The sequence below is a fragment of the Talpa europaea genome (genome assembly GCF_964194135.1).
Source record: "Talpa europaea genome assembly, chromosome: 5".
NCBI classification, from domain to species: Eukaryota; Metazoa; Chordata; class Mammalia; order Eulipotyphla; family Talpidae; genus Talpa; species Talpa europaea.
In genome coordinates this window covers 84082611-84107182 of record NC_140071.1, presented here as the reverse complement: position 1 = coordinate 84107182, position 24572 = coordinate 84082611, and the positions used below count along the sequence as shown (strand labels likewise).

The following is a 24572-nucleotide window of genomic DNA, read 5'->3' as shown; positions in this document are numbered from 1 at the left end:
CCTAGACCTCTAAATCATGTACAGTGTTGTAAAACAATGTTACCTCAATAAAGGGGAAAAATCACAGCAGCAAAGTGAATTGGATATTTTTTTTAAGTTTGGAGCTCATCTTTTCAGCCACAGCAGTAAAAGATTCCCTTTGTTTCCATTTTTCTCTCCTCCACTCACTACTTTGCCACTAGGCAAGGTTTTCTCTCCCCTGGATTGCAACTATAGAATTCCAATCACTTTCCATCCTTCCTCTCTTGACCATCTTTAATGTATTTTTAACACAGTGGACTGAACTTTTTCAGTCACTCTTCTCCTCATATCCATCAGATAGTTTCCCATTCTAATAAAACTGTCTACGTCATTTACACGGCCCTAACTCTGTCCTACTGATTCCTTTTTGAACCTGTTTAGTTCTCTCATCCTGTTCCAAGTTCTCAGGTCTCCTTGTTCAGCCTCATACTTACTGAACTTGACCTTTTGCTTTTCTTGTCCCATCTTCCTAGAATGTTCTTCACCCAGACATCTCTCTAGTCTTGTTTTTCCCCATGTCTGCTTAAAATTTATCAGAGAGGCCTTCCATATTCACTATATTCAACCCTCCACACTACCTGTCACCTTTATCCTGTTTAATTGTTCTTTGTATCATGTGTCAGCACCTTAATATATACATACTTGTCCATCTATCTTTCACTGCAATAATATAGACTTAATTCAGGCAGAGATTTTATACCTTGATTTGTTACTTAAACCTCAGAATCTATAAAATAAATAATACAATGAATAGCAGCCAAATGATCATATAGACATACTATAGATAAAAGCACTCCTCTAACTCAAATATTTCAATAGTTCTTTAATAAAATCAATCAACTTACCATAGCCACCTAAGTTTGGCCTTATGTAAAAGAAGTGTCCATCATTACTAAAAGCAAAACATTGGACATTTGTTCCTGTTATGTTACAATTTTAGTCCATTGATTATATAGCACATTTTAGTCAGTTATTTCAACTTCATGGCAATTGAATTGAAAGTGGAACCATTTACTGACATAGAAGAATCATAAAAGGAAATATTGTGTGTAAAGTGAAGTTTAGAATTAAAACTAATGTTTTGAATGAGTAAAAATAATAACTAATATTTTAAACTAGCCAAGTGTTATTTCAAAAGTTTATCAGTATTGACTCCTTGATTCTATATAACAATTCCATGAAATATATGCATTTACTTTCTCTATTATGTAGGTAAGAAAACCAAGCACAATATTTTAAGTGATTTTTTTAAAAGTCACCTAGCTTATAAGTGGAAGAGCTAGGACATAAGCTAACTGTGTGACCTCAGAACTCATTCTTAAAATATATATATATATTTTTTATTTATGCATACAAGAGCTGGGGTTACAGACCAGAGATGTGGGGATGAGAGGATTCACCAGAGACAGAGTGGGAAACAGAACAGGCAGACAACAGAAATACATTGCTGAGGGGAGCAGAGGGTGGGTCAGGAGAGGTCTGCTGCTCCATGTGAGTTACTCGGTGGCTGGCTGGGGAGTGAACACTGTGCTGCAGAAGCTGAGGATTACTTCACAGTGCAGCACTTAACCCCTTGCACCACCAGGGAGGCCCCTCAGAGCACATTCTAACAACTATGAATATACCTCCTTCGAGCTATCCAAACAGAAAATGAAATAAGTAATTTGATCATAGTCCGGAGTTCTGGTAAGGTATTTGTGGTGACAGAAGCATCTGGGAATAATCAGTGTAGAGTGAAATTTAAATTGCCCCACTACCTTTTTTTTTACTCCCACTTCTCATATATCATTAATCTCTTCTCCTTATTCCTTCCTTAAAAACAGACTCAATTTTTTTTCTGTTAAAAAGTTCCTTCCTATATTTTCTAAAATAAGTTAATTAGGTGTCTTGGTTGCAAATTGTCATGTAAGTGAAGTGAAAGAACACTCTCAACTCACTAGGGATGAGTTCCATCCAGCCTCATTTCCTCAGCCTTCATATTACTCTATCAGTCTTCATCTGCACATATCTTCATTGGTGTTGTCGAATTGTCACACAGGTTCTTTTTTGATAGCAAAGTGACTAAGCAGGTCCCGGCTTAGATTTATTCTTCTTATGTATCTAAGTATGAACATGGTTTTGGATTCTCTTTTACCAAAATTTCCAGCAAAGACCCTGTTTTACCCCACAGTGTTTGTACTGAGAGGACTGAGAGAAGGCAGTGGTCTAAGCTGCACGTTCAGTATACACTTACCGCAATACTGAGGTGGCTCAATGTAAACCACTTATATGTAAGGAAATGTTGATTCCCCAAGAAGAGTGTGATGTTGTTTTCAGACAGTGGGAAGAATAGATACTGAGCAGACAAAACAAAACATACCCTTTTAAGGGATATACATGATGGTGTAAGTTAAATGAAAACAATCAACAATTACATGTATACAAAATTTGAATCATCAATAAAGTATCATGATTAAATTGCAAATAATAGTCTGAAAAAAATTTTTCAAAAGTGTGGTGAATTGTTAGCCGTGCTGCTTCACTGCTACATGAAAATGTCACACAATCCATAAGAAAATCCTAAGACCAAAATAGGTAAAGCTATAAAAGAACTGAGAGTTTCAAAAGTGGAAAATGATAGACAAGATAAAGGAAATCTATTGAAACAGAGAAGGACAATTAATAAGGTTAAAAAACTTAAATACATAAGATATAAATTATTCATGATTTTTATGTGGAAAAAGTTACAACTCTGTTAAATAACTTTAAACTATTATGTACACTACATTTTATAATAATAGAAAATATTAGAATCATGTGCACATGTTTTAGTCAGCAACTGCACTTTTTTTATTTCTTTCAAATTACTTTATCTTTTTTTAAATTTTTTTTAATTTTTATATTCCCCATACAATTGCAACCTCCTGATTTTGACCCATTCCCTCCTTTCCCCACCCCCCCAAGTGTGTCTCTCATTCATAGTTGTTTGTTGATTTTGATTTTTTTCTTTCTTATAGTTATTCTTTTTCCTGGTCCCTTACTTAGGTTTTCTAGATTCCTGTTATGAGTGAGACCATCTGGTATTTTTGTTTTACTTTCTGGCTTATTTCACTGAACATGATCCCTTTCAGCTCCATCCATGTTGCTGCAAATTGCATGTGTTTAGCTTTTTTGAATGCTGAGTAATATTCCATGGTGTATATGTACCACATCTTCTTGATCCAGTCATCTATTTTTGGGTATTTGGGTTGTTTCCAAAGCTTAGCTATTGTAAATTGTGCTGCTATACACATAGGGGTGCAGGTGCTCTTTGGAATTAATGTTTCTGTGTCCTTTGGGTAAATACCTAGGAGTGGAATTGCTGGATCATGTGGAAGCTCTATCTTTAGTAGGTTGAGGAATCTCCAGAAAGCTCTTCATAGTGGTTGGACCAGTTTGCACTCCCACCAGCAAGCAATTGCACTTTCAAAGAAAAATCAGATGAAGTTTGTATGGGTATGAGTGAAAGAGAAAAAAATAAATTATATAGAGAAAGATCTGGGAACTGATTAAAAACATTTGCCACTCTAAAATTCTTAAAAATCTCACTTATTGTTCAAAAACCTGTCTCTTCTCTCCCTTTCTAAATAAACTAAAATTCCTTAGAAAGGCATGCATTTTTTTCTATAATGTATCTATCACTTTCCTTTTACATTTATCACACTCTGTATAGATCATGTTTAACTTCAGTCTGCCTCTGTTGTTCTTACTCTCTTTATCTTCCCAAATCTAACCCCTGCATCTAAACTCATGCTTTGGCCCATGCTACTTTCAAACCACTTCCATCTCTTAGTAATCCTGTCTTCTAAGAATATCTATTTCATTTTTATTTCAAACCACCCTTTAAAAATATATATGTAGGGCCTCCCCGGTGGCGCAGCGGTTGAGCGCTGGGTTGCGAAACTGCCCGCAGCCTCTGCAGCACCGGTTCGATCCCTGGCTGCTCCCCGGCCACCGGAGGAGGGTCCCACATGGCACGCAGACCTCTCCTGCCACCCGCTGCTCCCCTCAGCAGTGTACTTCAGTCCTTCTGCCTGCTCTGCTCCCCGCTCTGGATCTGGTGAATTCTCTCACCCTCCCCGCGCTTCTGACTGTACCCAGTGCTTGTATAAATAAATAAATAAATGAATGAATGAATGAATGAATGAATGAATGAATGAATAAATAAATAAATAAATCTGTTATATATATATATGTAGACACACACATACATCCATATATAATATATAATTATACAAATTAAGTAAAATGCATACAAATATATAGAATTAAAAAGATTTTGTAGGTTATAGATTATAAGTTAAAAGACTACTTTATCAATTAAAGTCAGAGCACCCTACTGTATCAACTACCAACTAACTTCTTAGATGACAACAAATTATTATTGACTTTTTTACTTGAAGAAGTTCTCTGTTTATAATTTCCTGACAAACCAGACTATTATTTTATGGAAAGAACAAGGCTATATAATGAGTGGTGCAATAGTGAGGAAAAAAGATAAATAGATAGATAGATAGATAGATAGATAGATAGATAGATAGATAGATAGATAGATAGATAGGTAGATAGACATTGCTATGTCTCCAAAAAGATAGTTTGAAGATACATATGAACAATGAGGAAGAAGGAGAGAGAGAAAAAGATTCTTTCTTTTTTTTTTACATACTTTCTCCTTTTGAAACCAGCATTCTGAGGTTGTGTTCACTTTACTTTGTATGCCAAGCAGAATGCCCCATGTCTGTCTGTTCATTCCCACACATACTATATTCTGGGCACTGTGCCTACCATCATAGATACAAAGGAACAGAAGACATTGTTCCTACTTTCAAAGATCTCACAGTGCACATGGAAGACCAATGTGTAAATAAATAAAATGCAGTGTGATAAATGCCATAAGGCAAGACATGCAGGGTGTCATGGCAACCCAGGGCTGAGTGGCAGTCTTTGCCTGGGGACTTGAAAAGATTTCATGCAAGTGAAGAAATTTGAACTAGGTCTTGAAACTGAGTAGGAGTGTGAGAGTTAACAATAGGAATAGCTATAAAAGGATGTTTGCCATGCTGAAGATTTTGGATTTTGTCATTTAGTCAGTGAAATATATAAACGTTTTTTACATACAAGGAAAATGGGATTTAATTTATGTTCAAGAAAGAGAACTGAGGGAGGCCCAAGGATATATTAGAGTGAAAAAGGAAAAAGAACTGACTTTTTAACAATGGAGAGAGGAATAACGGAATGTGCAAATTAAATGACAGCAAAAAAAAAACAAAAAAAAATACATATTAGCAAATAGGTTTTTTTAAAGAAAATAATCCATATTCTAAGATATAATGAGTAGAACTGGAGAAGGGAAAAGGGAAAATTTAGCAATGGAAATTCAGCAGATGGGTACTCAATGACAGAAAAAGGGAATGCAGGAGAGTAGATTGGAAAAAAAACAGCACACATACAGAGCTTGGTGGTAGTCATTTTGACTTTATGGCACTTAACAAACACCCTAATGGACTGTCTGAGAATAATCAATAAATGTGCATGTGAACCCATATGAATAATATCTAGGCTATTTTTTTTTTTAGAAAATACATTATACTTCTCAGCTCCATTATAAAAACTAAATTGGCAGTGTTGGAAGTGTGAAGATTGTGTAAAAAATAACTAAGATCTTTAATTATTGCACTTGAAGGTGGATAGGGAGGACCAGTGTTATGATTTTCACTATTAGTGAAGATTATGAAAAAGAGGGAGGAGAGAGAGTGCACTTTGGGAGGAGAGTTCAGAGAACCTGAGAACATAGGGAAATTAGCCTCCTCCCATCTCCCCTGAAGAGTTGAATGCAATGACGTTGATAAGGAAAGATTTTAATACTGATAAAGGAAAATGATAGTGATAAAAGATAAGAAGAGTTGAGAAAGGAAATAAATTATGTAGATGTAAATGACTTGTAAATGGTGTAAGGGCAATTTTCTAAATTTGCAGGTGATGTTTAATTGGCAGACATTGCAAACAGTAAGAAGCAATTCAATCAGATAAAGAACTTTAATCATTAAGTATTTAGTCTAATAGATGACAAGCACAGATAAGTAATGAATAATAAGTCTGAAATCAAAAGTAAAGAATAGAGTATGTGCCAAAGAGAATGACGCTGTCTAGAATGGCTCTTAGCTTGAAAGAGAAATTACAAGCAAGGACAAACAAAAATTCAGTAAAATATGGATAGAATTAAAAGGATTTGGTGGGTTATAGGTTATATATTAACAGACTACTGCATCAATCAAAGCCAAAGTGATATAAAGACTGGTGCTAAGATGAAAAAATCTCATAACTTGAGGATATATAAATTCTGAAATCCACCCTTGGCTATTGAAATGCCATCTATTACCTAGATTTTCATCTGTGCCTGGCCATGGATATAAGGTAGAATTAATGACTAAGATAACTTCCAGGCATATTCCAATGCAGATTTGGGTAAGGATATTCTAAATAACTTTAAAAAGCATTTCAACCATGAAGTCTGTATGATTCTAGTAAAGGTATTGTGTTTAGAGTGCAAATTTTTTAGGTAGAGTGCTCATAAAAGCCTATGTTAGTCTGGAAATTATAAACAAAGAAATATGCTGCAAGTAAAAGGATAATAGTAATGTATTATCGTTTAGGAAGGTATTCAAGTTATTAGAGGAAACACAGCCTTTCTAGTTTATCTTTGCTATATGTTGAGTACTTTAACATAAATGTTTAACTAGAAAAGGTCTTTATCAAAACATCAAAATCATATTTGAAACCTTTAAATATTTACTCACATTTGGAAGTGAATGTACAGACCCCAGGTGAGGAATTTGTTTTAAATTCATATGCTAATATCAATGTGAATATTTGAAAGTAGACTAAGCAAAATACCATGAGAGATTACTGTGGATATACTCCTGCCTGCCATTTAAAAACTTCAGGTTTTAATTGAATGTTAATGATTCCAAATTTTCTCTTTGTATTTAATATTTGTATGGTGACCCCTTTTAAAATAAGTGAATATTGGGCCTCCCCTGGTGGCACAGGTGGTTGAGCGCCGCACAGTAAAGCTGTCCCCAGTCTCTACAGTGCCAGTTTCATCCTAGCCAGCCAGTAAGGGTCCCACATGGCACTGCAGACCTCTCCTATCTCGCCCACTGCTCCCCTCAGCAGTGTATTTTGTCAGTCTGCCAATTCTGTTACCAGCTCTGTCTCTGTGTATCTGGCCTGTATCCCGGTTCTTGTATGTATGTATGTATGTATGTATGTATGTATGTAAATAAATAAATATCTCCCTAATTAAAATGCTAACAACTGGGAATATAACAAAACTAAACTGTTCAAGGGAGGAGGTGACTGCAGGGGCTCCTGATGCCTGGTATTCCATTTATATTTCACTTAATACAGCACAATATCAGTAGAACAACATTGTTGAGTCACTTTTCATTTCTTTTTCATTTTCAGAGAATGTGTAGCACCCCACCCCTGCAGAGCTATAAAAACATCTATAATAAAGGTCTTACATGAATTTTAGAATGAATGAAAATTTTACTGAGCTGAAACAAAAAATTCACTCAATTCTTGTCATCTTTGGTTTGCATTTTATTGGAATGTGGGTTTGCAGTTTGAACATTTCATGCAGAGACTGCTTCTAGATGTTCTGATAACAGTAGCCTTAAGATGACCTCTAAAATCTGAAAGTCTGTATGTGACTAAAAATCTCTTTCTGATGGCACATTTCCTTGAATATGGTAGTACCCCCACCCCTTTAAGGACTGCCAGTAGTGAGTGATTTAATTTTTATTGTTTTATAACTCCTCAAAATAATTTCTTATAATTTATGGAGTTCATTGGAATGCAATTTAATTCCCCTACTGGAATGAGAGCTTTAGAAAATATCTTACAAATATTACAAGGAATTTCTTAAAAGGAATTATACCATCATTAATGGGAGTTCTATCCTCTTTTTTATTTCTCCCTTTCACTGCTGCATTGACTCAGTATTTACTGAGGTCGACTACATGCTAGGCACTAGGCAAAAAAACAAAATGTTCCGTATAGTCAAATTCTTTTATCATAAAAACATCACATTGTAAGAAACTTGATCTTTTCTGGACATCAAGGCTGCCCTCAATGTGATGGCACTGAAACAAAGACCTGAAAGTTGCTTCTTTTCATCAAATTTATTAGAGAACAAATACTAAGATGAGTGTTAGGTGCCAGTGATTTATTAAGGGAATAATATCATGAGTAGGAAAGGCAGGAAATGAGGAAAAGTCAAAGACATGTGTGATTTCAGGCAAAGCAACTCGAAAATTGGCAATCCTCAAAGAAAATAACAGATATCCACTCTTAGAAAAAACACATAGAAAGGAGTGGGAAATTGCACATATTTGGTAAAAAGATATCTTAGGCTATTTGAGATCATCTGATAATATCTGGATACATGTTTCATGACAGTATTCCAAAGAAAAGGAATAGCATATAAATCATTGGCTAGAATAAAGCATTTAAAGAACTAAATGATATCCAGTGAACATAGTGATACAGGGAAAATATCACAAAGTAAGACAGCAGAGACAAAATAAGCCAGACTCAGGCCTCCCCTGGTGGTGCAGGCGGTTGAGCACAGCGCTGTGAAGCTGTCCACAGCCCCTGAAGCACCGGTTCCATCCCAGCCGGTGAGGGACCCACATGGAGTGGCAGACCTCTCCTGTCTTGCCCACTGTATATGGGCAAGTGTATTTTGTCATTCTGCCTGTTCTGCTCCCCACTGTGTCTCTGGTGAATCCTCTTTCCCTCCCGCGCATCTGGCCTGTACCCTGGTTCTTGTAAAATAAATAAATAAATCTTGAAAAAAAAAAAAAAAACAACCCTGAAAAGAAGTGACATTAGGCAAATAGGCACACACACACACACACACACATACAAAGCCAGATTCTCTTATGTTATGTAGATTATATGAACTAGTACAATGCTAGCTAGTGAAATATGCAAATTAGAAAAATCAGTGACTTGACATAATATAATTCATTCCCCATTTAGACTTCCTTCATGTACAAACTATTGTAAGTAATGCTGCTGTGAATTTTATGAAACAAGTGGAGCTTTTTGTTGGTGGCTTCATATTCTGTGGCTATATGTCCAAGAGTGGGATTGTTGGGTTAATGGCATTTCCATTTTTAACTTTTTTAAGGTAAATCCTGATTGCATTCCATAATGGTTTCAGCAGCTCACATCCCCACCAACAGCATGATGGTGTTTCTCCTCCACATTCATTACAGCACTTGTTGTTGGGGGGTCTTTTTAATATGTACTCATCCTCGTGGGGGTAAGGTGGTATCTCATTGTAATTTTACTCTGAATCTCTCTTATTATGGGAGAAAATGAACATGTTTTTAAAGGTCTTTTGGCCTTACAGATATCCTTTTTGTTGAATTGTTCATCTCTGCTGCAAATATATTTATTGTTTTATCTATTTATTTTATTGTTGATTTGTATGAGTGTTTAATATATCATAGATTTTAATCCCTTATAATATATATTCTGTAAGTATTTTACTACATTCAATAAGGTGTCTACATGGGATATATCACCAATGTTTCCTTTCATGTATTTTTTGTTACAGATTTTATATCTAAATCACTAATCATTTATTTTTGTGTATGTAATTCATCTTAAATCTTTGATGTTTGGCTTTCCAATTTTCCCAGCACTATATATCAGATAATGTATTTTCCTCATTTCATGGTCATGGATGTATTATCATGGGATCGGGCACTGGTATAATATGGATCTATCTCTGGATTTTGATTCTGTTCCATTGGTCTATGTATCTATTTTTGTGCCAATACCATATTTTTTTAACACACTTGCCTTGCTTTATAGTAAAAGTTGACATCAGGTGATATCTCTATTTCTCTCCCTTCTTCTTAAGATTGCTTTTGCAATTTGAAACCTTTTGTGTTTCCATAATGTTTAATGTATTTTTTGTTTGCTGTCTTTGAAAAATATTGCAGGGATTTTGATGAGTATTGTATTTAACTTGTCTATCATTTTAAGCATAATAGTCATTTAATTATATAGACTTTCCCCATGTGAGGACTCTGGCTGGTCTGGGTGGATGCTGTGTGGTCTTTAGGTGGTCATAAGGCCAATGGTAGTGCTGACACTTCCTCCAGTGCAGGTCTAAGGTTTTACCATTTGGGTAACTAGCAGGGTCTTATGTGAGGTTGCAAGGCTTCCAGCAACTCTGACACTTTCCCAGTAGCGGGTATGGGGTTTCACTAGTTTGGATGTGCACTGGTATAGTCTTGCAGAAGATCGTAAGGCCAGTCTGGGTGAGCACTGGCTTTGTCTTGTGGGAGGTCACAATTTTGTAGATCAGATGATATTGTTGAATGTAGGGGGTTCTTGGGTCCATCTGAGAAAGAATTCAGGAGACATTCTTCCTGTTTACCAGCACTTGGCAAGATTTTTAAGGAAAAGAAAGAGAACAGGGCCTCCCTGGTGGTACAAGTGGTTAAGACACAGCACTATGAAGCTATCCACAGCCACTGAGTTCGATCCCTAGCCAGGGAGCTACCCACATGGCTCAGCATACCTCTCCTGGCTCACCCGCTACTCCCCTCAGTAGTGTATTTCAGTCAATCTGCCTGTTCTGTTCACCACTCTGTCTCTGGTGAATACTCTCACCTGCCCCCCATACCTCTGGCCTGTATCCTAGTTCTTGTATTCATAAATAAATAGATCTTTAAAGAAAAAGAAAGAGAGCAGTGCCTGCATTGAACAGACAAGTAGAGAGCTGTACTTTGAAATGGGTACGTTTGAGAAAGAGATACTAGCACAGGCAGGTGATGAGCTGTATTCTGCCAGAGGGTATTCTTTTATAGTGCTTTTCAATGAAGTTACTATGGAATTAATCACCTTTGGTTTAGGTTGAGTTTGTCTTCTATGATTGATACTCCTCTTTGCCCCCACGTCTTCTTGATAATCTTTTCTGACCCCACCTTTAATTAATGTAGTTGCCCTGGAATTTATTGTATTGGAGTCTAGTTGGGTAGGTTTTCTGTAACAAATAGTCCTTTCTGACTCCACCTTAGATTTCTGGAAACTTCCATAGCCAGTTTTGTATAAGATTCTTTAATCATCCCTACCCTACCTCTGTCCTTGTGAGACTTTCCATCCTAATTTTTTCTACCAATGGGGCAACTGCCAGTCTTGTGAGAACTGGAGGATTCTCACAGAAGGTGGTGAGTCCTTTGTCCACTCTGCCACCTCCCCTGGGTGGATCTAGGGTCTCATTCATCTGCGTGGGTTCTGGTGTGGGGTCTCATAGTACGTTGTGAGACCTCTGGCCAGTCTGGGCAGGTACTGGTGGGGTCACACAGGAGGTCTTGCTGCCTGGCCTCTGACTTCTCTGGCACCTCCCCCAATGTGGGTCCAGTGTCTCAGTCAGGGTAGATGTTGGGCAGGTTGGGGACTCGCCAACACATGTAAGTATTAGTGATTGTTACAGTGATAGTAACAAAATATCCTTAGTATTTGTCTTAATTAAATTATTAGTTGCCTTGCCTATCAAGTGATAAACAATGACCAAATTAATACTTTGTTTCAAAAAGATAACAAATACCTTTTATAAAAGTGCAAAATTAAATTTATAAAAACGTAACATATACAGAGGTAGTTACCCTATTGGAATGTGAATAACTTCATAAAACTGTTCTTTTAACATTTTCTTAGAAGTATTAAGTGTGATTTAAATTTTAATATAAAAGTAACTTTAACAAATATTTCATTAATTCTTCCTGGATATTTATCTATTGCTAGCTATATTTAAACAAATCATAGACATTGTGTTAAGTCTTTGTAACTGTAAATTAAATATTAATCCATAGCAGTGACATATAAAGCATAATTATGTTGTTTTTCAAAGAATACATACATTGACAATTTATTCTATCAATTAAATAATTTTCTTTTTCCCCAGTAGTAACATCTTTGTAGTAGAATCCATCTGGATAGCAATAACTTGCATATTGTATTTACTTCAAAGGGCTAATTGAAACTGTAAAGTCTTTAGAACAAAATTGTTGTATTTCTGGATTAGAAACATAATATGATTGTGTAATAAGATCTTAATAAATAATTTAGTAAAATTTCACAATTAAAATTATTATAATATCCCAATCCATTCATTGCACAGATGACAGACATAAAATGAGAGAAGAGTGGCTAATTGTCCAAAATCACATCAAATGTTTTTAAGTGAAGATGTAGAACTGCAATGCATTCTTCCTTCACTCTCTCCCTTATCCTTTCATCTTCCTCTAGCATTTCTTCCACCATTATTTTCTTTCAAGTGAAGTTGAATTTTTGCACTCAAACATTATTTGAAGAACAACTAATATAAAAATACACTTAAGAAATCTGTCAAGAAATTTTAAGAATCTATGAACAATTCATTCTTGTAAAGAGCAATAAAAATACAATTTAAAAAGTTGAATAAGCAGAGATATACTTAGTGCTTATTAAATAGTGCCAAGTGCTTCAATAACATTTTTCTTCTACTTTGTGCAAATAATCTTTAATATGAGAATAAAAGTGGGAGAAAGCATTTGAAACTTGAATCTGATGACAGCACTTCTAATCATTTTAAATTTTTCAGGTCCAAATGAATGACTTCCAAGGGGAATGAATGCATTTCCAACAGTGATATATAAGTTACTATAGATGACATCTACTAAACATGAAATAAAGAGATATTACACAGTTGGAGACTGATATTCAAATTTTGAAAAAAAAAATCATTTTGATGGATCACAGGTGTAATTTTAGTCTTTCATATATTATAGAGTAGATTATTAATCAGATGTGTTGTCAGTAACAAAAAAATAAGTTCATTTTATTTTCAATAGCATTAGCTATTCATGAGAAGATGAATATCTGATTGCACATGCATTTTAAGTTCAGTACAAAGCATTTCAAACCGATATGGAGAGACTTGGCTGGATGACAGTATAATAAAGAATAATCATAAGTGATTACAAAAAAAATCTGGGGACTTCCCGGTGGTGCAGCGGTTGAGCGCTGGGTTGCGAAGCTGGCGGCAGCCTCTACAGCACCGGTGCGATCCCCGGCCACCAGGTAAGGGTCCCACATGGTGCGCAGACCTCTCCTGCCGCCCACTGCTCCCCTCAGCAGTGTATTTAGTCAGTCTGCCTGCTCTGCTCGCGCTCTGACTCTGGTGAACTCTCTCACCCTCCTGTGCTTCTGACTGTACCCAGTGCTTGTATAAAGAAATAAATAAATCTTTGGGGGAAAAAAAAAGAAAAAGAAAACCATATCTGGAGTGTTAACTAATGAACTAGCATCAAAGTGGGCAGGTTTTAGAGACATGTTGCAATACTTTTATTTTGCCCATGTACTTTCTATCAATATTTTACTAGTACTGTGGAAGAAGAAATAAAGGCTTGCTTCATAAACTTTGAAATGACCCAAAGTAAGAAAAAAATTGCTATAATGGATGACAAATAAAGATTCAAGATATTTGTCATGTGTGAGAGATATAAGCAACCAAAGGATGAAATTAATGATGGACAAATATAAAAATATAAAATTCAACATTTTTTTGAAAGTGTGTTACATATGATTTGAGGATTACATTTAAAAATATTTCAAAAATTATTTGACCTTTAGTCAGTGTTTAATCAGAGCTTTAGGCATTACTTTATGAAATAAATCCTAAAAGTGGTATTATAAATAATAGAACTATAAGTATAGAAGCAACAGACTCATGAATTACTTAACGGAGAAGGAAAAAAAAACTAGTAACATGGCCAGAGATCAGACTGTATAATAAGTCACACAATAGCCCATTATATAATAAACTTAGTAGAACATTTCAATAAAAATATAACTAACCCTTAAGACAACAGGAGTGACAACATTTTACTGTTTGTAAGATCACCTTAGAAAGAAGGATAAGTGTATACTTAAAGGCTGAAAGAAATACAAGGAATATCAAGAACAACAAAAATATCAGGAGCAGCTATACCTATATATGATAAAAGAGTCTTTCAATTAATAGAATAAGAGATAATGAAGTACACTATAATGTGATTCAGGGACAGCTACAAAAAGAAAAACATTTATAAATATACATGCACCTAATTATATAAGATGATTACAGAACTTAAGAGAGATTGATAAAACAATAATGTTAGAAGTCCTGAATGTCCCACTTATAATAATAAACAGATGGTGCCTCCGGAGTGGTGCAGTGGGTTGAGCACAGCACTGTGAAGCTATCTGCAGCCTCTGCAGTGCCGGTTCGATCCCTGCCAGTCATGGAGCAACCCACATGGCAAGCAGACCTCTCCTGTCTCGCCTGATACTCCCCTCAGCAGTGTATTTCATCAGTCTGCCTGTTCTGTTTCCCACACTGTCTCTGGTGAATCCTCCTCCTCCTGCTTATCTGGCCTGTCCCCCAGTTCTTGTATAAATAAAATAAAAATAAATCTTTAAAAAAATAATGAACATATGAATAAGAAAAAGAATAAATAAGGAAACTATGCCCTTTAATGAGGAGAGAGGCCAAGTAGGTCTAACAGAAATCTAAAGAAACTTCACCCAACAACTGCTGCATACACAGTTTTTTCAAGTACTCATGAAATATTTTGAAAAATAAAATATATCATGTGGCATAAGTCAGTTGTCAATAAAACCACAAAGATAAAAATTATACCTTGTACCTTCTCTGACCACAGGACATAAACCTAGATATAAACTATAAAGTAAAAGCAGCAAAAACTGCATATACAAGGAGATTAAACAGCATGCAGCTTAATAGCAATTGAAAGAAAATGGAATACAAAGCAGAAATTAAAAAATACATTGATATTAAATAAAATGATGACACAAATTACCAGAATCTATGGGAAATAAAAAGCCTTGGTAGTCATCTGAGAGTTAGGGGCCAGTGAAAAGATTGAAGTTTTCATGAGGATAAAGTTTTGAGAAGTCATTGCAAAAATTTTATGAATAAGTTGACATACATACACATATGCATAATCATATAAATATATAAATAGATAGATAAATAAAGGGAAGGGTTTAGAAAAGGAGAGGGAAGGGGAGTGAAGGAGAGTAATGGGGAGAGAGCAAGGGAAAGGAATAAAGGAAGATGGGAGGAGGGAGAAAGGAAGGGTAGGAACAATTGTTTATCTCCAATTATTTTTGGTTGTTGGAGGTATTCAAGAAGTTTTAGGGTCATATTTCTGAATCAGTGGTTTCCAACAATTTTGTGGTCCAGTACAGCTGTTCTAATACATGTAAGGATGATGACATATTCATATGAAGAAAATGATCTGTTGCATCATTGATTCTGAAGAATGGAGTGAGGGATGTCTTTAGGAATGTGTCTACAAACCTCAGCAGGCAGGAATGTATGTGTTTGTGTCAAGTATTTCTGCAGCTTAAAAAAAGCACATTGATGGCACTGGCAGGGATCATGCTCAGCAAAATAAGCCAGAAAGAAAAAGAAAAATACCGGATGGTCTCACTCATAGCAGGAATCTAGAAAACTTAAATAAGGGACCAGGAAAATGAATAACTATAAGAAAGTGAAAATCAAAATCAACAAAAAACTATGAACCAGAGACACTCTATGGGGGGTAGGGGGCAGGAGGGGAGGGATTGGGGTCAAAATAAGGGGGTTGCAATTTTATGGGGAATATAAAAATAAAATAAAAAAAAAGCACATTGAATGATTCTGATATACCCTCCACAGGAAGTTGTGAATATCTTAAGAATAGACTAAGCAAGAGTTGAAATTAAAATTTAGAAAATTCTCCATAGAAATATGACAAATAGTAATCATATCAAACAAATATTTTACCACTTAGAAAATAAACAAATATTTTAACACACACAAAATAGTCTGCTTCCTTTTCGTAAACCCCACATTGTTCCCTAATGTTTCTTTAATGCACTATAGAAATTCATTGTGTAATACTTCAAAACATCTATTATTAAAATCAGTACATGGCTACCTAGTCATAATCTTGACAATATAAAACAATTATTTATTAACAAAACATTTATTGACATTTACAAATATTGAATCACCGTGTTATCAGTAAATTCCTTTGTAGATGGAATTTTCTGACTTTAGTTCAGTCATAAAATGCTTTGTGCATCAATTAGTAAATTACTAATAGTAAGTCAGTATCCTGAAAATATAAATGAACCTCCTGAGAGCTTAATTGAAGTGTGGGTAGTTATTTATTCACCTCTTAGACTGAGATAAATGAGTCATCTCACAATAGTAATACCAAACACTGGCAAATAAATAAACTGAAACTCAGAGAAAATAGGACTAAAGAGCTAAAGTTCCAGGTTAGATTTTCAATCTGAAAGCACTCAATTCCTAACATTTATATATATAAAATATTTAAACTTGTAAGTAATAGTAATTATTTATTTTAAGCTTCATTTTCACATAGTATTATGAAGTTTGATACTTCTTAGTTAATGAGTCTAAACTCATGATCTTACATTAGCATGACCTTGTTACAACATAAATAGTACAATTTAAAAATCAAAGTTTCAGACTTTTCATGATAAAAATAGTCCTAAAATCTTAATTGCCTAATTTGACTCAATTGGAGAATGAATGATACTTGCAATATTGTAAAATGGTTATAAGTACAGACTTTCGTGTTAGAGAAACATAGCTTTGATATCTTGTTCCTATACTTAACTGTGTAAGTTGTTTAAATTCTTTAAGTCTTAGTTTCATCATGAAAATAGCAGGGGAAAAACAATTCATAACTCATTGTAAGAATTAAATAAGAAAAAATATTTAAATTCTTAGTATGCATAGTGCATAAATTTTGCTAGAATCACTTTGAGGTCATTATAACATCAGAGAGAATATTTATGGGAGTTGGATAAGCATTCCACTAGTCATGTTACTTTCCATGTTTTGTTTCATTTTGTTTTTTTGCCAAAGACCAAAAAAGTTTCTATATCATTTCATAAAAACAATAAAAATAAGGAAAAGTTAATCAAAATGTTCAACATTTTACTATTATTTGTATGGGTCTTGAAGGAGTTTCCCACAGATGTAATTACAGTCACAGATGATTATTTAGCAAGATGTATCTTTTAGATATTTAAATGTGTTCTCACTTTATAGATATTATCTACAAAGTCACTTTTTGTGCTCTTACTGTAATTCTAATACATACTTTAAGAAAGATAGTATGTGCTGTAGTTTGGAGTGCTATCACTATGAATCTAAGGAGACATACACAGAGAAGAAGGGTTATTATTCCTAGAAGATTTATCTGTCTTTAATTGTTCAGTAAAATGATTCTGAGTTATACAAAATCATTGCAGAGACTTTAATCATATGACATTACAGCATAATGCTACAAAAATTTTAACAAACTGTAATGTATTTAAAGTCCAATGATATAAATTCTGATGCAGAAACACATAAATCAAGGGTAAAATGCCATTTTTTTAAGTAACTGAGTTAATAGTATAAATGCTAAAAATATATTGAATATATTGGAAATTATTTCTCAGAAAGAATTTTCAAGTTTTGTTTTTAATGAGGAGTTTTATTAAATGACCCAAGGGAAAGAGACGTTTCCTTCAAGTTCTCTGACTGAAATATTCTTCACTGATTTCACATGCTCTGGTAATATGAACAAGATAATTTATGTGATTCCGGGGGCACAAGATGTGCATTAAGAAATGCAAGTTACACATAGCTCTTCTCTAAGAAATCTCTGAAGCATTTTTCAATTTATAAAGACTTAAAATGTTGCCTGAAGCAGGTATTTTTTTTTTCCTCAAGGCAAGTTAAAATGCTATAAATCAAAATGATTTTCATATTGTAAATATATTCCTTTCTCTTTCAATTTTTCAGAGAGCTGACATAGGTATTTCTGCTTTAACCATCACTCCAGATCGTGAAAATGTAGTGGACTTTACAACCCGTTACATGGACTACTCAGTGGGAGTACTACTTCGAAGGGCCGAAAAAACTGTGGATATGTTTGCTTGTCTTGCACCATTTGATCTCTCTCTGTGGGCTTGTATTGCTGGCACAGTCCTTCTGGTGGGTCTACTAGTCTACCTCTTGAATTGGCTGAACCCCCCACGATTACAAATGGGATCAATGACTTCTACTACTCTTTACAACTCCATGTGGTTTGTGTATGGATCCTTTGTACAGCAAGGTAAGGATAATAATATGCTTCAGTATAAAAAAAAAAAAAGTGATGTTTCAAATGCCATGAATTCAGTTGAGTAGAATATCTATCTGACATAAGTTTGTATTCTTTTTTTTAAGATTTATTTATTTATGCATAAAATAGCTGGGGTACAGACCAGAGATGTGGGGGGCCAGTGAGGGGATTCACTAGAGACAGAGCAGGGAACAGAACAGGCAGACTGATTGAAATACACTACCGAGGGGAGCAGCGGGCAAGACAGAAGAAGTCTGCCCCGCCATGTGGGTTGCTCCCTGGCCAGCCAGGGATCGAACTCGTGCTGCAAAGGCTGTGGATTGCTTCATAGGGCGGTGCTTAAGCCCTTGCACCAACAGGGAGGCCAGACATCAATATGTATTATAAAGGGTCTTTGTGACAATGCTTAGAAAAGAACATTTCCTAGTCTTTCTTAGCGATCTCCAAAATAAAAGTCTCAAGCAAAGATGGTTCATTATCTTTTGGTGCAAGTTCCATTTCATCAACAAAGCAAAAAGCGAATGACAATGGTAAGGTATATTAGAAATTCAAGATCTGATTTTCCTCCCTGAAGTCTGACATTCTGGGAATGTTACTGGGATGAAATGATTCACTGTACACAGATACTACTTAATTATTCACATATGTAAAAGATATTGAGATTTGTTCTTAGTTCAATGGCATTGTTTCATATATCAAAAATAGTCATGTGTGGTGAAAAGATTTGGAGTAATTTAAGATTACAATTCCATTAAATTCTAAAGAATGCCATTGGTTGTAATTCAATATTCAATCTATTCTACTCTTTAAATGCGCCCAGTTAATTATTTGACTCTCACCAATTGAACTCTTTATTTAAGATTACTGCCATCACAGAGGGAAAAACAAAGCAATAAAATACTAGGGGATTTATATTTTATTGCAAAATGGTCACATCTACTGAAGAGGAGAAATATATGTTGCCATGGAAACACATGACACATTTGCTTTAATATTTACAAATTTCAATGGCACTTTACTTTTTACTCACACTTGCTATTGAATCTTTCATTAAATGTCATTATTTCTCATCTCATTTAAATACTCATCAGGTTTGTCAAAACCATTTATCTGTACTTTCTCACTACCTACCCCTTAAATTTCCATAAGCGCACTTCTGCCTCTACCATTCTGGATCATGAGTTATAACTAAAATTAAAGTCATCGTATAGTTAACATTTTCAATTCATTTGTTAATCACAATTCCAATAAATATTTAATTCACGCTACTTACAAATGTAGAATTTTACTAGGGTTGAATATAAAATAATAAAAAAAATTTTGTCATCATCAAACTACATGTTTAGTGAGACACAGACACGTAAATAAGCAAATACAATTACAGACAGAAAGTTATAGAGATAATCACAGACTACTCTGAGTCAAATAGGTAGGGAAAATAAACTTATATTAATATGACCAAGAAGATTATTTGAATTAGTACCATATAAACAGAAAGAGAATTACTATGTAAAGAACTTATTGAAGAAGAAGAGTGAGAAAAAGAAATATAGATGGAAAGGATAACATTTAAGGCCAAGAAGGGACAGAGAAATTAGGATAGACTATGCATAATGGAGCTGCATGAAGACTGACAATATATTATATTTATATTATCAAGAGTTTGAAATTAATCCTCAAGGAAATGTCCAGGTATTAAAGGTATTGAAAGGGTAAAGCATGTTTAAATTTATACGATAGATATATTATCAGTGGGAAAAGTAGACTCTAAAAGGTCAATGTGGAAACTAAGAAAAAGTATAAGGTATCTTAATAATTAAAGAATTGATGTGGTTTTCATAAAGGTATGGCAGAACTGGGAATTAAAGAGAAAGGTTTTGATGAATATTATCAAAAGAACTTGATTAATTGTATACTCATGAGGGCAAAATTTTATCCTGGTGTGGATATTTTTTTATTCTGAATTGGGAAATATGTCTACTGGATGTCGATGTCATTTACTGCTGAATAAAAGAAAAAAATAGGGGTGATGGGGAAATTATACATTCATTTTGTTGCATGTTGAGTATGAACTATCTATGGAGCATACAAGGGGATATTTCTTATTTCTTAAAAAGATTTATTTATGCATACAAGAACAGGGGTACAAGCCAGAATTGTGGGGGGGAAAGGGGATTCATCAGAGAGAGAGTGGGGAGCAACAGGTGGATTGACTGACATATACTGCTGAGGGGAGCAACAGGAGAGGCAGGAGAGGTCTGCTGCACCAGGTGGGTTAGCTCTCTGGCCAGAGATCTAACTCTTGCTGAAGAGGCTGCTGATAGCTTCATCGTCTGAGACTTAACCCTTGTGCCACCAGGGAGGCCCAACTTGATATCTCTAATGCTTGAAGTGGTTTGACATATTTGTCAGAAGCACAGAAGAGATGTGAGAGATAAATATATATTTGGAAGATATTGTAGATAATTAAAACTTGGAAGGGAATAAATAAGATCACACAAAGCAGTTGTTCTCAACTGCGTACTCCTGAAGAAGGACCGCTGGCCCAGGGAGAGCCTAAGGTAGAGCCCAAAGGAAATGAATGGGTAAAAGAACTTTCTATGGTAACTGATAAGAAATGATGAGAGAGATGCTGATGCCATGTTCATACTATGCAGCTGTGTACACACCAAATAAAGACATGGAAGGCTAAATATGGAGGGCTAAAATTCATATTTTACAATATGCTCTTCACTACCATTTCTATATTGAGTATTATTATATTCAACTGAAAAGTATAAATACAAATGATGCATCATTTGCCTGAGGTATAAGATTCTTTAAAAACTTGTAATGATTTTTGAAATTATTATATTTACTATTTGGAAAAAAATATGATCTTACATAGAAACAGCTTCTGTATAGATTTGTTGCTGAGCTCATTTGCATCATCACTTCTGTTACCTTGTATAATCTCTGGTTCAAGGGGCATCATCAAAATTATCAGAATTAAATACTTTATTCTCAGTTAAAAAAGGAACAATGAAAAAACATCAGTATGAGAGAGTCTGAAGATTATCTTTATAAAATGGAACATATGAGCCTAAAATTTTTGAAATGGAGCAGTAATGAATAGGTTATAGGTGTGTGAATGTGAATTCCTGAAGTTAAGAATTTGTGAAAGACTTCAAAGATGGCCAAGGAAACGAGAGCACAGGGGAATTAGTGGATCATTTGTAGTGATGGTCACCTTATACAGGAGAGGAAGAAAATGAACTAGGTGTTAGAGTTATGAATAAATGAAAAAGCTGATCTAATTTTGTATTTTAAATTGTGTCCTCCTGCATTCTTTTCTTATATTTTTCTCTTTTTTTTTGGTAAAGTTATATTTACTGAGGCAGTGTTGATTTGCATCACATTATATGTGATGTCTAGATTTACATCTCTACAAATGCACATTATTTTGCCAATCCCACCACCAAAGTCTTTGTAATCCTCCATTATAAACCCCCTCCCTCCTCTTTTGCTCTCACCCATGACACCCCTCTTCTGGTAGCCTTAGGCATAGTCCAATATTCTCTCCCCCTCCTGTTTCCACTACTTCTTCAGTTTCTTCCTCTCCCCTCCTGGATGCGTCACACCTATGGTCAGCTTTCAAGGTTTGTCTTTGTCTGAACTTTTGGTTTATTTATGTGTATTCCACACATAAGTGAAATCATTTGTATTTATCTTTCTCTTTCTGACTTATTTCACTTAGCATAATTTCTTCCAGCTTCATTCAGTTGCTGCAGTTTTCTTTCTTAATTGCTGAGTAGTATTCCTTTGTGTATATAAACATCTTCTTAATCCATTCATCTGTAGGTTGTTTCCAAATTCTGGCTGTTGTAAACAGTGCTGCCATAAACATAGGAGAGCAAATTTTCCTTTAGAATCAGTGTTTTTCTGCACTATGCGTAGACAACTAGGAGTGGAATTCTTGGATTGTATGGAAAATCCATCTTTAGTGTTTTAAGGAAATTCCACAAACTTTCCACACAGACATACATATTAGAAGCTTGAAGCACTTTGAATTTTTCTTCTTTCAACTTGTATATCCAACCATCATCTTGTTCTGCTAATTTCACCTCCTAATTATTTCTAGAAGTGGCAAAATTTTCTTACCTAGATAGACCTTCAATTTTCCCTAGATTAGCCCTACCCCATTTCTCATGTGAATTACTGGAGTCTCACAACAGGCTTTTATCCAAATTTGTTCTCTGCAAATGTATTTCATATATTTACTTACATGCAAAAAAAAAAAATCACTGTCATGGAAACTTAGCCACATAATTCCCACTCTTCAGATATCCCCTTGGCTCTCCTATGGGTTCTTTAGAACGTGAACAAAATCCCATGCTCTGGCTCTTGTCCAGTGAGGGATTCTCATCTACTACCAGTCATTTGTACTGTATCCTCCAATTACTCCAAACAGATATTTTGTCTCTTGAACACAAGATAAGACTCTTTCAAGTCTGTCTTTGTTCCTGTTTTTTTTTTTTTTATTTTCCAAGAAAACTCTATTTGCAAAAAAGAAATGTGAGCCAATGTATGCATAGTTTGTCACACATGCTATGTATTTTTTTCAGTTCCTTGTATTGCCTTTTATTTATCAATTCTCTGTTTTCATATGGCAAGTTCCTGTACTACCTCTACTTTTGTTTCGATCTCACTTTTTTCAGGAAATCTGGGAATGTGGACTATCTTCCATACTTTCAAGATATATTTGTCATAGTACTTATCAAGTATAGTACAATTGCTTTTCTTTTCTCATTCATTTCTACCTGAGTCCCTTGAAGATGAGACAGTGCCATATTTGTCTTTATAGTACCTTTCCCTATTATTTCAGTGCTGTGTGTATACTGAGTGTTCAATAAATGTGTAGCTAAAATCAGTAAAAGAATGTGAACACTTTACTATCAGACTACAGTTAACAATTTTGTATTTGTTAGATTATATTCGGTTCCTCAGGGACCAGAAACTCAATAAACCAAATAGGAAATTTTTGGAATATCTCTTCTCGTATAATTTATAAGTATGTAAATTGAGAAAAATTTTAATAGACTCTCCTATTGGTTGAAACCTATGGTGGGAGCGATGTGCTTATGAATTGTTTTTTTCATTTTTGCTTTCCTCAAAGTTACATTTCAATATTTTTTAAGTATAACCATGAGAAAAAGATATAAAATTGCCCATGATAGCTATTATTCTTTTCCAGGTCTGTAAATATGTGGCAGATATCAAGTTATCAATATATTAAACACTTTTTGATCTCAACTGTGCCCTTAAATAAATTATACAAGCTATAAGTTAATTGTATATTTATACAAATTTATAATGATAGGTAATACTGAATTGTGTATGATTAACTATTTCATCTTTGAAATACTGCTGTATTTTCATTTGCGAACAATGAAAAGATGAATTCATTAGAAGATAACTAGATGGCCTATACAGTTTGATTAAAAATAAATAGGAGGCTCATTGACCCAATGAAAAAGAAAATCAATGATACTATGCATGCATTGGAATTGAGTTGTCATTTGTGATATTTTTCAAAATAAATACATTTTAAAAAGTACACTTGGGCCTCCCCTGGTGGCGAAGCAGTTGAGTGCTGGGCTGCGAAGCTGACCACAAACTGTGCAGTGCCTGTTCGATCCCCAGCCGCCGGTGAGTGTCCCACATGACACGCAAACTTCTCCTGCCCTGTCCGCTGCTCCCCTCAGTAGTGTATTTCGTCGGTCTGCCTGTTCTGTTCCCTGCTCTGGCTCTGGTGAAGTCTCTCACCCTCCTGCGCTTCTGACTATACCCAGCGCTTGTATAAATAAATAAATAAATCTTAAAAAAAAAAACACTTATTTCATAATTACAGTCTTTATTGAGGTACAAGATTAGATTGAACAGGGGTAAAAATGCATCTTGTGTGTTATCAGATGGATTTCTGAAAAAAATAGTTTAGCGACAGCTAAAAGAAGAAAAATGTTAAATATATGTGAGTTGTTTACTAATCCTGATTTTTTATTTTTTCATCTGTGACTTTGAAGCATTCTGTAAAAACAGTTCAGGGACTCCAACTGTGCAGAAGCAGTATGGTCCATTGTAGAGATAAACTTAGTACATCTGTTCAGTTGGAACATTAGTGCTTGTGAATTAGTTAAATGAATGAATGAGAGACCAATTTCAAGCAAATTTTGTTGTCATTTTATATCCTCTCTTTTCTCCATGTCTGTGCAAATTTCTCTGCAATCA

The 24572-nt window shown here is 34.7% G+C and overlaps 1 protein-coding gene across 3 annotated transcripts in view; it reads left to right on the top strand.

Moving 5' to 3' along the window:
* GRID2 (glutamate ionotropic receptor delta type subunit 2) overlaps positions 1-24572 on the top strand; it is a gene marked incomplete at its 3' end in the record, with an annotated part of 1748121 nt that overhangs the window by 1340580 nt on the left and 382969 nt on the right. For all 3 annotated transcript variants that reach the window (XM_084234293.1, XM_084234294.1, XM_084234292.1), the window contains one exon: positions 17984-18296. In XM_084234293.1, the coding sequence (XP_084090419.1) occupies positions 17984-18296 (313 nt within the window). The remainder of the gene's footprint in view (positions 1-17983; positions 18297-24572) is intronic.